The sequence below is a fragment of the Pan troglodytes genome, chromosome 2 (assembly GCF_028858775.2).
Source record: "Pan troglodytes isolate AG18354 chromosome 2, NHGRI_mPanTro3-v2.0_pri, whole genome shotgun sequence".
NCBI lineage: Eukaryota > Metazoa > Chordata > Mammalia > Primates > Hominidae > Pan > Pan troglodytes.
The window spans coordinates 60608119-60624196 of NC_086015.1; the positions used below are offsets into that span (position 1 = coordinate 60608119).

Below are 16078 nucleotides of genomic sequence, written 5' to 3' on the forward strand. Positions count from 1 at the left end.
TTCTGTTCTTGGAAGGTTAAAGTTAATATTATAAAATAGAGGGAGAAAATGTTTGCAAATTAATCCTTGATAAAAGGACTTACATCCAGCATATATTTTTAAAAACTAAACATTCATTAATTAGACAACCCAATTTTTTTAATTGGCAGAATTTTAATAGACATGGCTCCAAAGAGGATATATGGCAAATAAATACATGAGAAACGGATTTTTAGCCATTTGTTAAACCTCTATGGGCCCTCTGGTTCCAGAGGGAATTTAATTAATTTTTAAGTTCAAAGTAATTTTGTTTTTTAAAAAGTGATTTCAGCTCTGTGTTTTGCTGCTGTTCCTCCTGTAAGGTAATGGTCTTTGTAATCCAGTGTCCCGACATCCCTACCACCCACATGAATACCTTTTCTGCGTGGCCAGTAGACAAGGTAGGCAGGTGGATGTTGTCATCTTAACTGGGGAATCATGAACTGGCAAGAAGGGCTGTTCTGGCCCATGGCAAAGTCAACACTGGGTGTTCTTTCCCAAAGCTGCATTTTTATAAGACTGCTTTAAGGGGAGAATTACATGAAATGGAAACAGGCATCTGTAGTGGACCATTTGAAAAGCCCGTTATTTTCAGTTGTGACTTAACCAGCTGCCATTTGTACAGCATTTGAATCAGGAGTGAGACTAAGATTTCCTAACAGAATAATTTGAAGACTGAAAGAATTACATTAGGACTCTGTAACATCAGGAACTATTTTAGGGGAAGGTTGTAGTGGGTTTCCTATGAGTTTTCACACAAGGCTGTCATGTGAGAATAGGCCATGTGCAGTGGCTCTTTGGGAGATCAAGGCGGGTGGATTTTTTGAGCCCAGGAGTTCAAGGCCATCCTGGGCAACAACATGATAAAATCCTGTCTCTACAAAAAAATAAAAATAGCCGGGTGTGGTGGTGTGCATCTGTAGTCCCAGCTACTTGGGAATCTGAGGCAGGAGGATCACTTGAGCATGGGAGGTTGAGGCAGCAGTGAGTCGTGATTGTGCACTCCAGCCTGGGTGACAGTGAGACCCTGCCTAAAAAAAAAAATAAAAACACAAAAGAGAATAGGCTCAAAACACGTTTAGGAAACCAGTTTTTATGTAGGGGAAGTCTCAGGTCAATAATAGGGAGATAGAGTGAAAAAGTCGGTTAGCCTGGGAAAAGAGGCTTCTTTCTTTAACTGTATGGAGGATTTAGTGAGAGGGAATGCTAGAAGAAGGTCAAAACAATTGTTACAGTGTGTCTTGTGTTATACACAAATATGCCTTACTCACCTTCAACTAAATGCACGCAGTAAACCAAAAGGAATGCAGTTCTACCTACTACCTCTCCCCATCTCCCACCCCCATGTTTTTCATTCTTCTAACTGAATGCACATTGGGAGAGACTTGTGAAAAAGAATGTAAGAATAATGTAAAGCCTTTCCCAGTCAACGACAGAAATGAAATGCAGTTAAATGGTAGTAGCTTTGTAAGACATCCTTGAGTAAGAAATTAAAGACTCAACTGAGAGATCTAATTGTTCAGTTATCTTAGGGTTATGAATATAGATAAAACATTTTGAGTGTTTAAGGAATTTTTAAGGGTAATTTTAACTTTTGTCTAATCCCTGAATAATTTGCAATGCCACTACACTAAAATATGGAATCAGATCTGGTTACATCAAACTTAAACAAATATACAGCATCCACTCTTTTAGCTTCCCTGGGTCACACTGCAAGAAGAAAAACGGTCTTGGGCAACAGATGAAATAAACTAACACTGTGATAGCTGATAAACTTTAAAAAAATTGCAAAACACTTTCATAATGTTTTAAGGAAGTTTACAAATTTGTGTTGGGCCACATTCAAAGCTGTCTTGGGCCACAGGTGGGACAATGCTCGTTTTTCTTTTCCCATTTTGACCTCTAAAACATTTCTTGAGGTACAAAAATTGTTAAATCTTTTACCTAAAGATAATGTTCCTTTTGAAGTGATTGTTTTAGACTTAAATAAGTTGGATGGTTTTTAATCTGGTTAGAATGTAGGAGGACCTGAGATAGAAGGATCTTTACTTTTTGTATAAATATTTCTTCTGATCAAAACAGTGAGTTGTAAACTATGAGCTTTGTGATCTTTTCTGGTAAAAACAAGGGAAGAAAGTAACATTGTGAGGTATATCGTCATTGTAGGATTCTGTCAAACAATTTTTCTTAATTATGTCTTGTAGTTATTTCATGTAATGAAATGTTTTGTTGTTTGCCTGTTGCATTTCAGAAGAATTTGAGTAGAATATATTTTTTTCCTTTTTTAAAAGAGTATCCTAAACTCATCAATTAAAGTGGCAGCAAACTTTTATGCTACTGTTTTCATTTTTTACTTTTTCCTTAAGATTCAAAGACTCATTCTGGACACAGTATATTTTTGTTATTGAAACATCATAGGCTGTGATAGAGCTGTAGTAGCAGAAACCTAGAAGACAGGTTCTCCTAGAGAGAGACATGATTCAATAGGGAAAGTCTCTTGCTCTCACACATCTTTCTATATTCTCCTTGTTCTTGGTCCAAAGACAATATTCCAAATGTTGTATTCCAAAGCCAAATGTAAAACAATATTCATCTGTTTTAAATTGTTAATAACTCTTTCAGCCTCTAAAAGAGACTTAGAATTTTGAAAAACAATATTTTTGACACAGGGTCTCACTCTGTTGCCCATGCTGGAGTGCAGTGGCATGATTTCAGCTCACTACAACCTCCACCTCCCGGGTTCAAGTGATTTGTGTCTCAGCCTCTCAAGTAGCTGGGATTACAGACATGCACCACCACAGCTGGCTAATTTTTTTTTTTTTTTTTTTTTTTTTTAGTAGAGATGAGATTTTGCCATGTTGGCCAGGGGCTGGCCTTGAACTCCTGGGCTCAAGTGATCTGCCCATGTCAGCCTCCCAACATGCTGGGATTATAGTCATGAGCTGCTGCATCCAGCTGAATTTTGAAAGTCTTTTAATTGTTTTGGAGAAAGAATTTTCTGTTTTTCATTAGAAAATTCCCTTCCCTTACACTTAGATATCTTATTATATCTCTCTGATCTAGTATATTTAAAATATGATTCTGAGAATCAGAATATATCTACTTAATTCTTTGAATTCAAATTCGTTTGAAGTTATTGCTCCTCTTACAGATAAATGCCTCACTGGATTAAATCTGTATGTTACTTTGGCAAGATTTGCACATATTAAGTGATTAGAAAAAGAGAACTGAACTTTACATGGCTTTTATGGCTGTTGTTTAGGAAACAGTACTGCTGGAGCACCCTTTCAGTGCTGTGAAACAAGAACTGCAGAGAAAATGGATTGAAGAGTTGAATAAGCAAATAGAAGATGACCGTCAAAGAAAAATAGAGGAAAAAATTATATATTCAAAGGTAACTTATGAGGTTTTATGGCTATAAAAGAAAAAATAAAATCAAAGTCTTTAATCAATTAAAACTAGAAGTATTCTGAAACTCTTGACAAGACCAGAATATTCCATTTATTCCACATTTGCCCATGTGAACCTGTTTCATTGAATGCATTATGTGATGTTGCATAGCTTCTTACAACTTTTTAGAAATTTCCTAATTCTTTGAATTTCTCACATTTTCAAAGCTAGTTATCTATATGTATAAGGACTCTAAACAGTACAGTCTTGTTAATTTTTATGATGCTTATTCTGCTCTAAGGTGACTTTTAGAAATCATCTTTGGTTGTCATTTAGAATTATATATGAGAATAATTGGAAAAATTCTTAGCAATTCTTATTTGTCATCATTAGGGTGAGGAACATGACAGATGGGCAATGCACTTTGATTCATTAAAGAGTTATCCTGGTTCTCAATCCCAGCTGTTCTCTTGGTCAACACACAAACAACCTGAGTACTTCTGTGTCTCTCCTGACACTCAGGAGCTGGCTGATGTCAGCAGTGTTTGTACACCTACAACCGGAAGCCAGGTTGAACCTTCAGAGGAGGAGCATATAGCAAAACCTATTAAGGATGTGGTTATGGCAAACAGTAAGAAAACAAAGTAAGTTCATGCTTATGTATTTATTGACTTTTCAGAAAGTCTGTGTGCTTTAGTAAGACTGTTGTTATGTCTAATTGGTTTCAGGTTTGGTATTTGTCTTTGAAATAGAAATAATTAGTAGATTTATCCCAAACAAAAATGATTTAGCTTGTTGAATCTACCTTTTTGAGGTTTTGAATAGCTAATGTATGTATCTTGCCAGCTTTCTCCGTTCTATGACTGCTCTCTTGGACCCAGCTCAGATTGAGGAACGAGACAGACGACGACAAAAACAATTAGAGCATCAGGTATTGCATTGTTAAACATTGTTCTTTACCTTAATAAGTAATAGTCATGGTGAACATATACCTAAGTAAATGGAAATTTAAATTCTGATGTAAACTTTACAACATAGGTCCTGTCCAGTTGTGTCACGAATCCAATCCCTACCACAACTGGCATTGTAATATTAGAATTAGCTTATCAAATGCTACAGCCACCTGCCTTCCAGTACAGAAGGTCTTTAATATATTAAGTTGTATATGTGAATTTGTGTTGTCTTAGGTTAGTACTGGTTTTTTTTTTTTCATCAATTTATTTCTCCTGAGTTCTGTTTAAGATGAGAATTCATTCTTTGAATAGGGATTGAACTAGAATTATGACTAAGAAATCTAATGCATAATGGCCGGGCACGGTGGCTCACGCCTGTAATCCCAGCACTTTGGGAGGCTGAGTGGGCGGATCATGAGGTCAGGAGATCAAGACCATCCTGTGAATGGTGAAACCCCGTCTCTACTAAAAATACAAAAAATTAGCCGGGCGTGGTGGCAGGCGCCTGTAGGCCCAGCTACTCGGGATGCTGAGGTGGGAGAATGGCATGAACCCGGGAGGCGGAGCTTGCAGTGAGCTGAGATTGTGCTACTGCACTCCAGCCTGGGCGACAGAGTGAGACTCCGTCTCAAAAAAAAAAAAAAAAAAAAAGAAAGAAAGAAATCTAATGCATAATATAAGAAAGGAGGCTAAAATTAAAATTAAAACTTCCTGTCCTGATTTTAGCCTAATGCTAAAGGTACTTTAATATCTGCATAATTCTTCAAATCCTTTGATATATGAATTTGGCATCGTTAATGTTATGCTTAGTCAGTGAGCAGACATTTGCAGAGCATCTGCTACTTAACAGGCACTACGCTAAGCACTGAGATTATTTCTTCAGTTTTTTTTAATACCATTTCCTCCAGTAGCCCTCCTAGGGTTGAAGAAAAGGCATGTAGAACTTGACAGTACAAATGGGAGATGGGAGAAGTGCATTGAAAATTTGACATTTCCACTTCACTTATATAAATAATACTTTCAGTATGCTGATAAAAACTTATTTCTACAGTCACCAAACTAATGCTTCATGGATTTTAAAAATTGATATATAATGTTTTATATATTTATAGGATACATATGATATTTTGTTATATATGTAGAATGTGTAATGATTCAGCCAGAGTATTCTGGTATCTATCACCTTGAGTATTTATCATTTCTGTGTTGGGAACATTTCAAGTTTACTAGCCAATTTGAAATATATAATACATTGTTGCTGACCATAGTCACCTTACTATTGCTATCAAACATTAGAACTTATTCCTTTCATCTAACCATATGTTTGTACCCATTAACCTACCTCTCTTGATCACTACCACCCTCACACACACCCTTCCCAGCCTTTGATACCTATCATTCCATTCTTTAGCTCCCTGAGACCTACTTTTTTAGCTCCCACATATGAGTGGGAACATGTGATGTTTATCTTTATATACCTGGCTTATTTCACTGAACATAATGACGTCCAGTTCCATCTGTGTTGCTGTAAATGACAAGATTCTATTCTTTCTTTATGGCCAAATAGTATCCCATTGTGTATATACCACATTTTGTTTATCTATTTGTTCATCGATGGACACTCAGATTGTAAATAGTGCTACAGTTAGCACAAGAGTGCAGGTTTCCTTTTGATATACAGATTTCATGTTCCTTCGATAAATATCCAGTACTGGGAATGCTGGATCATATGGTAGTTCCATTTTTAGTTTTTTGAGACGTCTCCATACTGTTTTCCATAGTGACTGTATTTATTTACATTCCCACTAACAATGTATAAGGATTCCCTTTTCTCCACTTCCTTGGCAGTATCTGTTAGTTTTTGTCTTTTGGTTTGTTTGTTTGTTTGCTTGTTTTTGAGACAGGATCTTGCTCTGCTGCGCAGTCTGGTATGCAGTGGCATAATCATGGCTCACTGTAGCCTCATACCCCTGGGCTCAAGCAATCCTGCTGCCCGAGCCTCCCCAGTAGCTGATGTTACAAGCATGCGCCACCATGTCAGGCTAATGTTAATTTTTTTCTTTTATAGAGACACAGTCTCACTATGTTGACCAGACTGGTTTCGAGCTGCTTGCCTCAAACAGTCCTCCAACCTCAGCCTCCCAGAGTGCTGGGATTACAGGCATGAGCCACCGGGCCCAGCATTTTTGTCTTTTTAGTAATAGCCATTCTAACTGAGGCGATATGATATCTCATTATGGGTTTGATTTGCATTTCTGTGATTAGTAATGTTGAGCATTTTTTCATGTACCTGTTTGCCATTTATATGTCTTCTTTAGAAAAATGTTTATTAATGTTCTTTGCCCACTTTTTAATGAAATTATTTGGATTTTTGGTGTGTGTGTGTGTTTAGTTTGAGTTTCTTATGCATTCTGGATAGTAGCCCTTTGTTGGATGAATAGTTTGCAGATATTCAAACTACTGAATATGCAAGCTATTGAATATTCAAACTACTGAATATTCAAACTGGGGGACAGACTGTCTCTTTCACTCTGGTTATTGTTTCCCTTCCCGTGCAGAAGATTTTTAGTTCAATGTAGCCCTATTCATCTGTTTTTGGTCCCTGTGTTTTTGAGGTCTCGACCACAAACTCTATACCAGTGTCTTGAAGTGTTTTCCGTATGTTTTCTTCTAGTAGGTTTACATTTTTGGGTCATACATTTAACTATTTAATCCATCTTGAATTTTTTTTTTTTTTTTTTTGAAGTGGAGTCTCAGACTGTCACCCTGGAATGCAGTGATGTGATCAGCTCACTGCCTCCTCCACCTCCCAGGTTCAAGCAATTCTCCCTGCTCAGCCTCCTGAGTAGCTGGGATTATGGGTGCATGCCACCACACCTGGCTAATTTTTTTTTTTTTTTTTTTTTAGTACAGATGGGGTTTCACCATGTTGGCCAGGCTGGTCTTGAACTCCTGACCTTAAATGATCCACCTGCCTTGCCCTCCCAAAGTGCTAGGATTACAGGCATGAGCCACCACACCGGCCCTTGAATTGTTTTTTGAATATGGTGAGAGATGGGGCTCCAGTTTCATTCCTCTGCATATAGATATCCAATTTTCCCAGCATTATTTATTGAAGAGTGTGTGCTTTCCCCAACTATGTTCTTGACACTTTTGTTGAAAATCAGTTGGCTGTAAATACATGGATTTATTTCTGGATTCCCTATTCTGTTCCATTGATCTATATGTCTGTTTTTATACCAATACCATGCTGTTGTGGTTCCTATAGTCTTGTAATGTATTTTGAAGTCAGGTAGTGTGATGCCTTCAGCTTTGTTCTTTTGATCCACCTTGATTTGGTTATTACGGCTCTTTTTTGGTTTCATAGAAATTTTTGAATTTTTTCTACTTCTGTGAAAAATGAAGGTGGTATTTTGATAGAGATAGCATTGAATTTGTAGATTGCCTTAGGCATAATTCTTCTGATCCATGAACATGGGATGTCTTGCCATTTGTTTGTATCCTCTTTCGTTTATTTCATCTGTTTTGTAGTTTTTTATGTAGAAATGTGTAACCCCCTTGGTTAAATTTATTCCTAGATATTTTATTGTTTTGTAGCTATTGTAGGTGGGATTGCCTTCTTTATTTCTCAGCTAGTGTATAGAAATGCTACTGATTTTTGTATGTTGATTTTGTATTCTGCAACTTTACTGAATTTATTGATCAGATGTGAGGTTTTTGTGGAGTCTAGGTTTTGTTTTGGGTTTTTTTTTTTTTTTTTTTTTTTTTTGAGACAGAGCCTCGCTCTGTTGCCTAGGCTGGAGTGCAGTGGCGCGATCTCAGCCCACTGCAACCTCTGCCTCACAGGTTCAAGCGATTCTCCTGCCTCAGCCTTCCAAGTAGCTGGGACTACAGGCATGTGCCACCGCACCTTGTAATTTTTGTATTTTTTTAGTAGAGATGGGGTTTCGCAGTGTTGGCCAGGCTGGTCTCGAACTCCTGACCTCAGGTGATCCACCCGCCTTGGCCTCCCAAAGTGCTGGGATTTCAGGCATGAGCCACTGTGCCAGTGGAGTCTAGGGTTTTTAAGATATAAGATGATAACATCAGCAAAGGGGACGTTTTGATTTTAGTTTGTTTTGTTTTGTTTGTTTGTTTGTTTTGAGACAGCTCTGTCACCTAGGCTGGACTTCAGTGGCACAATGTTGGATCACTACAACCTCCACCTTCTGGGTTCAAGCAATTCCCATGCCTCAGCCACCCAAGTAGCTGGAATTACAGGTGTGTGCCACCATGCCTGGGTAATTTTTGCATAGGGGACTTTTTATTTTATTTTATTTATTTTCTATTTTATTTATTTTCTAATTTAGGTGCCTTTTATTTATCTTGCCTGGTTGCTCTGGCTAGGACTTCTGTTGCTATGTTGAATAAGAATGGTGAAAGTGGGCATCCTTGTTTTGTTTTAGCTCTTAGGGGAAAGGCTTTCAGCTTTTCCCCATTAAGTATGATGTTAGCTGTGGGTTTGTCATATATAGTCTTTATTATTTTAAGGTATATACCTTCTGTGCCTAGTTTGTTGAGAGTTTTTATTATTTAGTGATGTTGAATTTTGTGAAATGTTTTTTCTTGTCTACTGAGATGATCATATGGTTTTTGTCTTTCATTCTGTTGATGTGATGTATCACATTTATTGATTTGTGTATGTTGAATTCTGCCTGCATCCCTGGGATAAATCCCACTTAATTATTGGGTATTAGTTTTCTCATGTGCTGTTGGATTGAGTTTGCTAGTATTTTGTTGAGAATTTTTGCATCTATGTTCATCAAAAATAGTGGCCTGTAATTTTCTTTGTTCTTTTTTGTTGTGTCCTTCTCTGGCTTTGGTATCAGGGTAATGCTGGCCTCACAGAATGAGTTAGGGAAAATTCCCTCCTCTTTGATTTTTTTGGAATAGTTTGGGAAGAATTGGTTAGTTCTTTGATAGTTTGGTAGAATTCATTAGTGAAGTTGTCTGGTCCTGGACTTTCCTTTGTTGGGAGACTTTTTTATTACCAATTCAGTCTTATTACTCATTACTGGTCTGTTCAGGTTTTCTATTTCTTCCTGATTCAATCTTGATAGCTTGTGTATCTCCAGGAATTTATCCATTTCTTCTAGATTTTCTAGTTTGTCTGTGTGTAGTTGTTCATAATAGCCTCTGATGATCTCTTGTATTTCTGTGGTATCAGTTGTAATTTCTCCTTTTTTATTCCTGATTTTATTTGGGTCTTCTCTCTTTGGTTCTTGGTTAGTCTATCAAGTAGCTTATTGGTTTTGTTTATCTTTTTAAAAATCTTTGTTTCTTTGATCCTTTGTATTGTGTTTTTTGTCTCTATTTTGTTTAATTCTGCTCTAGTGTTTGTTGTTTCTTTCCTTCCACTAATTTGGGGTTTGTTCTTTTCTATTTCCTTTTAGGTACATCATTAGATTGCTTTTTGAAATGTTTCCACTTTTTTGATATAGGCACTTATTGCTAAAATTTCACTCTTAGCACTGCTTTTGCTGTATCCCATAGGTTTTGGTATGTTGTGTTTAAATTTTCATTTTTTTCAAGAATTTTTTAAAATTTTTTCCTTGACTGGATGCTTGTTCAGAAGCATATGGTTTAATTTCTATTTATTTGTACAGTTGCCAGTGTTCCTCTCATTATTGATTACTGGTTTTGTTCCATTGTGGTTTGAGAAGATACTTGATATGAAGTCAGTTTTTTAAAGTTTGTTAAGATTTGTTTTGTGTCCTAACATATGATCTGTCCTGGAGAATAATCCTTATGCTAATGAAAAGAATGTGTATTCTCTTAACTGTTGGATGAGATGTTCTGTGTCCATGTGTTCTCGTGGTTCAACTCCCACTTATGAGTGAGAACGTGCAGTGTTTGGTTTTCTGTTCTTGTGTTAGTTTGCTGAGAATTATGGTTTCCAGCTTCATCCATGTCCCTGCAAAGGACATGCACTCATCCTTTTTTATGGCTGCATAGTATTCCATGGTGTATATGTGCCACATTTTCTTTATCGAGTCTGTCATTGATGGGCATTTGGGTTGGTTCCAAGTCTTTGCTGTAGTGCTGCAATAAACATACATGTGCACTTATCTTTTTTTTTTTTTTTTTTTTTTTTTGAGACAGAATCTTGCTCTGTCGCCAGGCTGGAGTGCAGTGGTGCAATCTCAGCTCACTGCGACCTCTGCCTCCCGGGTTCAAGTGATTCTCCTGCCCCACCCTCCCAAGTAGCTGGGATTATAGGTGCCCGCCACCGTGCCTGGCTAATTTTTGTATTTTTAGTAGAGAGAGCATTTCACCATGTTGGCCAGGATGGTCTCAATCTCCTGACCCCATGATCAGGCTACCTTGGCCTCCAAAAGTGCTGGGATTACAGGCATGAGCCACCACGCCTGGCTGCATGTATCTTTATAGTAGAATGATTTATAATCCCTTCGGTATATACCTAGTAATGGGATTGCTGGGTCGAATGGTAGTTCTGGTTCTGGATCCTTGAGGAATTGCCACACTGTCTTCCACAATGGTTGAACTAATTTATGCTCCCACCAACAGTGTAAAAGCGTTCCTATTTCACCACATCCTCTCCAGCATCTGTTGTTTCCTGACTTTTTAATGATCGCCATTCTAACTGGCATGAGATGGTATCTCATTGTGGTTTTGATTTGCATTTCTCTAATGACCAGTGATGATGAGCTTTTCTCCATATGTTTGTTGGCTGCATAAATGTCTTCTTTTGAGAAGTGTCTGCTCATAGTCCTTTGCCTACTTTTTGATGGGGTTGTTTTTTTCTTATAAATTTGTTTAGGTTCTTTGTAGATTTTGAATATTAGCCCTTTGTCAGATGGGTAGATTGCAGAAATTGTCTGCCATTCTGTGGGTTGCCTGTTCACTCTGATGATGGTTTCTTTTGCTGTGCAGAAGTTCTTTAGTTTAATTAGATCCCATTTGTCAATTTCAGATTTTGTTGCCATTGCTTTTGGTGTTTTAGTCATTTTGTCCATGCCTGTGTCCTGAATGATATTGCCTAGGTTTACTTCTAGGGTTTTTATGGTTTTAGGTCTTACATTTAAGTCTTTATTCCATCTTGAGTTAATTTTTGTATAAGGTGTAAGGAAGGGGTCCAGTTTCAGTTTTCTGCATATGGCTAGCCAGTTTTCCCAACACCATTTATGAAGTAAGGAATCCTTTCCCCATTGCTTGTTTGTGTCAGGTTTGTCAAAGATCAGATGGTTGTAGATGTGTGGTGTTATTTCTGAGGCCTCTGTTCTGTTCCATTCATCTATATATCTGTTTTGGTACCAGTACCATGCTGCTTTGGTTATTGTAACCTTGTAGTATAGTTTGAAGTGAGACAGCATGATGCCTCCAGCTTTGTTCTTTTTGGTTAGGATTGTGTTGGCTGTTTGGGCTGTTTTTTGATTCCATAGGAAATTTAAAGTAGTTTTTTCCAATTCTGTGAAGAAAGTCAGTGGTAGCTTGATGGGGATAGCATTGAATCTGTACATTACTTTGGGCAGTATGGTCATTTTCACAATATTAATTCTTCCTATCCATGAGTATGGAGTGTTTTTCCATTTGTTTGTGTCCTCTTTTATTTCCTTGAGCAGTGGTTTGTAGTTCTCCTTAAAGAGGTCCTTCACGTCCCTTGTAAGTTGTATTCCTAGGTATTTTATTCTCTTAGTAGCAGTTGTGAATGGGAGTTCGCTCATGATTTGGCTGTTTGTCTGTTATTGGTGTATAAGAATGCTTGTGATTTTTGCGCATTGATTTTGTATCCTGAGACTTTGCTGAAGTTGCTTATCAGCTTAAGGAGATTTTGGGCTGAGACGATGGGGTTTTCTAAATATACAATCATGTCATCTGCAAACAGAGACAATTTAACTTCCTCTTTTCCTATTTGAATACCCTTTATTTCTTTCTCATGCCTGATTGCCTTGGCCAGAACTTCCAATACTATGTTGAATAGGAGTGGAGACAGAGGGCATCCTTGCCTTATGTCGTTTTTCAAGGGAATGCTTCCAGTTTTTGCCCATTCAGTATGATATTGGCTGTGGGTTTGTCATAAGTAGCTCTTATTATTTTGAGATACGTTCCATCAATACCTAGTTTATTGAGAGTTTTTAGCATGAAGGGATGTTGAATTTTGTTGAAGGCTTTTTGTGCAACTATTGAGATAATCATGTGGTTTTTGTCATTGGTTCTGTTTATGTGAATAGATTACGTTTACTGGTTTCCATATGATGAACCAGCCTTGCATCCCAGATATGAAGCCAACTTGATCGTGCTGGATAAGCTTTTTGATGTGCTGCTGGATTTGGTTTGACAGTATTTTGTTGAGGATTTTTGCATCAATGTTCATCAGGGATATTGGCCTGAAATTCTCTTTTTTTGTTGTTGTTGTGTCTCTGCCAGGTTTTGGTATCAGGATGATGTTGGTCTCATAAAATGAATTAGGGAGGATTCCCTCTATTTCTATTGATTGGAATAGTTTCAGAAGGAATGGTACCAGCTCCTCTTTGTACCTCTGGTAGAATTCTGCTGTGAATCCGTCTGGTCCTGGACTTCTTTTGGTTGGTAGGCTATTAATTATTGCCTCAATTTCAGACCTGGTTATTGGTATCTTCAGGGATGCGTCTTCTTCTTGGTTTAGACTTGGGAGGGTGTATGTGTCCAGGAGTTTATCCATTTCTTCTAGATTTTCTAGTTTATTTGTGTAGAGGTGTTTATAGTATTCTTTGATGGTAGTTTGTATTTCTGTGGGAACAGCAGTGATATCCCCTTTATCATTTTGTTTGTTTTCTTTTTGAGACAGAGTGTTGCTCTGTCACCCAGGCTGGAGTGCAGTGGCGTGATCTCGGCTCACTGCAAGCTCTGCCTCCCAGGTTCACGCCATTCTCCTGCCTCAGCCTCCTGAGTAGCTGGGACTACAGGCGCCCGCCATCACACCCAGCTAATTTTTTGTATTTTTTAGTAGAGACGGGGTTTCACCGTGTTAGCCAGGATGGTCTCAATCTCCCAACCTCGTGATCCACCCACCTCGGCCTCCCAAAGTACTGGGATTACAGGCGTGAGGCACGGCACCCGGCCCCCTTTATCATTTTTTATTGCGTCTGTTTGATTCTTCTCTCTTTTCTTCTTATTAGTCTGGCTAGTGGTCTGTCTATTTTGTTGATCTTTTCAAAAAGCCAGCTCCTGGATTCATTGATTTTTTTTGAAGGGTTTCGTGTCTCTATCTCCTACAGTTCTGCTCTAATCTTAGTTATTTCTTGTCTTCTGGTAGCTTTTGAATTTGTTTGCTCTTGTTTCTCTAGTTCTTTTAGTTGTGATGTTAGGGTGTCAATTTTAGATCTTTCCTGCTTTCTCCTGTGGGCATTTAGTGCTGTAAATTTCCCTGTAAACACTGCTTTAAATGTGTCCCATAGATTTTGGTACGTTGTCTCTTTGTTCTCATTGGTTTCAAATAACATCTTTATTTCTGTCTTAATTTCGTTATTTACCCAGTAGTCATTCAGGAGCAGGTTGGTCATTTTCCACGTAGTTGAGCGGTTTTGAGTGAGTTTCTTAATCCTGAGTTCTAATTTGATTGCACTGTGGTCTGAGAGACTGTGTTTTTATATCTAGTTTTTTTTGCATTTGCTGAGGAGTGTTTTACTTCCAATTCTGTGGTTAATTTTAGAATAAGTGTGATTAAGTCCTCAGAAGAATGTATATTCTGTTGATTTGGGGTGGAGAGTTCTGTAGATGTCTATTAGGTCTGCTTGGTCCAGAGCTGAGTTCAAGTCCTGAATATCCTTGTTAATTTTCTGTCTCATTGATCTGTCTGATATTGACAGTGGGATGTTAAAGTCTCCCATTATCATTGTGTGGGAGTCTAAGTCTCTTTGTAGGTCTCTAAGGACTTGCTTTATGAATCTGGGTGCTTCTGTTTTGGGTACATATATATTTAGGATAGTTAGCTCTTTTTGTTGCATTGATCCCTTTACCATTATGTAATGGCCTTCTTTGTCTCTTTTGATCTTTGTTGGTTTAAAGTCTGTTTTATCAGAGACTAGGATTGCTTTTCTTTCTTTCCGTTTGATTGGTAAATACTCCTTCATCCCTTTATTTTGAGCCTATGTGTGTCTCTGCATGTGAGATGGGTCTCCTGAATACAGCACACTGTTGGGTCTTGATTCTTTATCCAGTTTGCCAGTCTGTGTCTTTTAATTGGGACATTTAGCCCATTTACATTTAAGGTTTATATTGTTATGTGTGAATTTGATCCTGTCATTATGATGCTAGCTGGTTATTTTGCTCATTAGTTGATGCAGTTTCTTCATAGTGTCGATGGTCTTTACAATTTGGTATGTTTTTGCAGTGGGTGGTACCAGTTGTTCCTTTCCATGTTTAGTGCTTCCTTCAGGAGCTCTTGTAAGGCAGGCCTGGTGGTGACAAAATCTCTCAGAATTTCCTTGTCTATAAAGGATTTTATTTCTCCTTTGCTTATGAAACTGAGTTTGGCTGGATATGAAATTCCGGGTTGAAAATTCTTTTTTTTTTTTAAGAATGTTGAATATTGGCCCCAACTCTCTTCTGGCTAGTAGAGTTTCTGCAGAGAGATCCGCTGTTAGTCTGATGGGCTTCCCTTTGTGGGTAACCCGACTTTTCTCTCTGGCTGCCCTTAACATTTTTTCCTCCATTTCAGTCTTGGTGAATCTGATGATTATATGTCTTTGGGTTGCTCTTCTCCAGGAGTATCTTTGTGGTGTTTTTTGCATTTCCTGAATTTGAATGTTGGCCTGTCTTGCTAGGTTGGGGAAGTTCTCCTGGATAATATCCTGAAGAGTGTTTTCCAACTTGGTTCCATTCTCCCTGTCACTTTCAGGTACACCAATCAAACGTAGATTTGGTCTTTTCACATACTCCCACATTTCTTGGAGGCTGTGTTTGTTCTTTTTCATTCTTTTTTTTCTAATCTTGTCTTTTTGCTGTATTTCATGAAGTTGATCTTCAATCACTGATACCCTTTCTTACGCTTAATCAGTTTGGCTATTGATACTTGTGTATGCTTCACAAGGTTCTCGTGCTGTGTTTTTCAGCTCCATCAGGTCATTTATGTTCTTCTCTAAACGGTTAATCTAGTTAGCAATTTGTCTAACCTTTTTTCAAGGTTTTTAGCTTCCTTGCATTGGGTTAGAACAGGCTCCTTTAGCTCGGAGGAGTTTGTTATTACCTACCTTCTGAAGCCTTCTTCTGTCAGTTCGTAAAACTCATTCTCTGTCCAGTTTTGTTCCCTTGCTGGCAAGGACTTGTGATCCTTTGGAGGAGAAGAGGCATTCTGGTTTTTGGAATTTTCAGTCTTTTTGTGCTGGTTTCTCCGCATCTTCATGGATTTATCTACCTTTGGTCTTTGATGTTGGTGACCTTTGGATGGGGTCTCTGAGTGGACATCCTTTTTGTTGTTGATGCTAATCCTTTCTGTTTGTTAGTTTTCCTTCTAATAGTCAGGCCCCTCTGCTGCAGGTCTGCTGGAGTTTGCTGGAGGTCCATTCCATATCCTGTTTGCCTGGGTATCACCAGCAGAGGCTGCAGAACAGCAAAGATTGCTGCTTGTTCCTTCCTCTGGAAGCTTCGTCCCAGAGGGGCACCCGTCACATGCCAGCCAGAGCTCTCCTGTATGAAGTGTCTGTCGGCCCCTACTAGGAAGTGTCTCCTAGTCAGGA

General features: G+C 38.2%; 1 protein-coding gene across 42 annotated transcripts in view; it reads left to right on the plus strand.

Annotated features, from left to right (window-relative positions):
- CCDC66 (coiled-coil domain containing 66) overlaps nt 1-16078 on the plus strand; it is a 52811-nt gene that overhangs the window by 20699 nt on the left and 16034 nt on the right. For 34 of the 42 annotated variants that reach the window (XM_009445668.5, XM_001173553.5, XM_054681995.2 and 31 more), the window contains 3 exons: nt 3281-3412; nt 3802-4052; nt 4255-4339. In XM_009445668.5, coding sequence (XP_009443943.1) covers nt 3281-3412; nt 3802-4052; nt 4255-4339 — 468 coding nt within the window. The remainder of the gene's footprint in view (nt 1-3280; nt 3413-3801; nt 4053-4254; nt 4340-16078) is intronic. The other 8 variants (XM_063806869.1, XM_009445672.5, XM_024355511.3 and 5 more) reach the window with 1 other exon arrangement.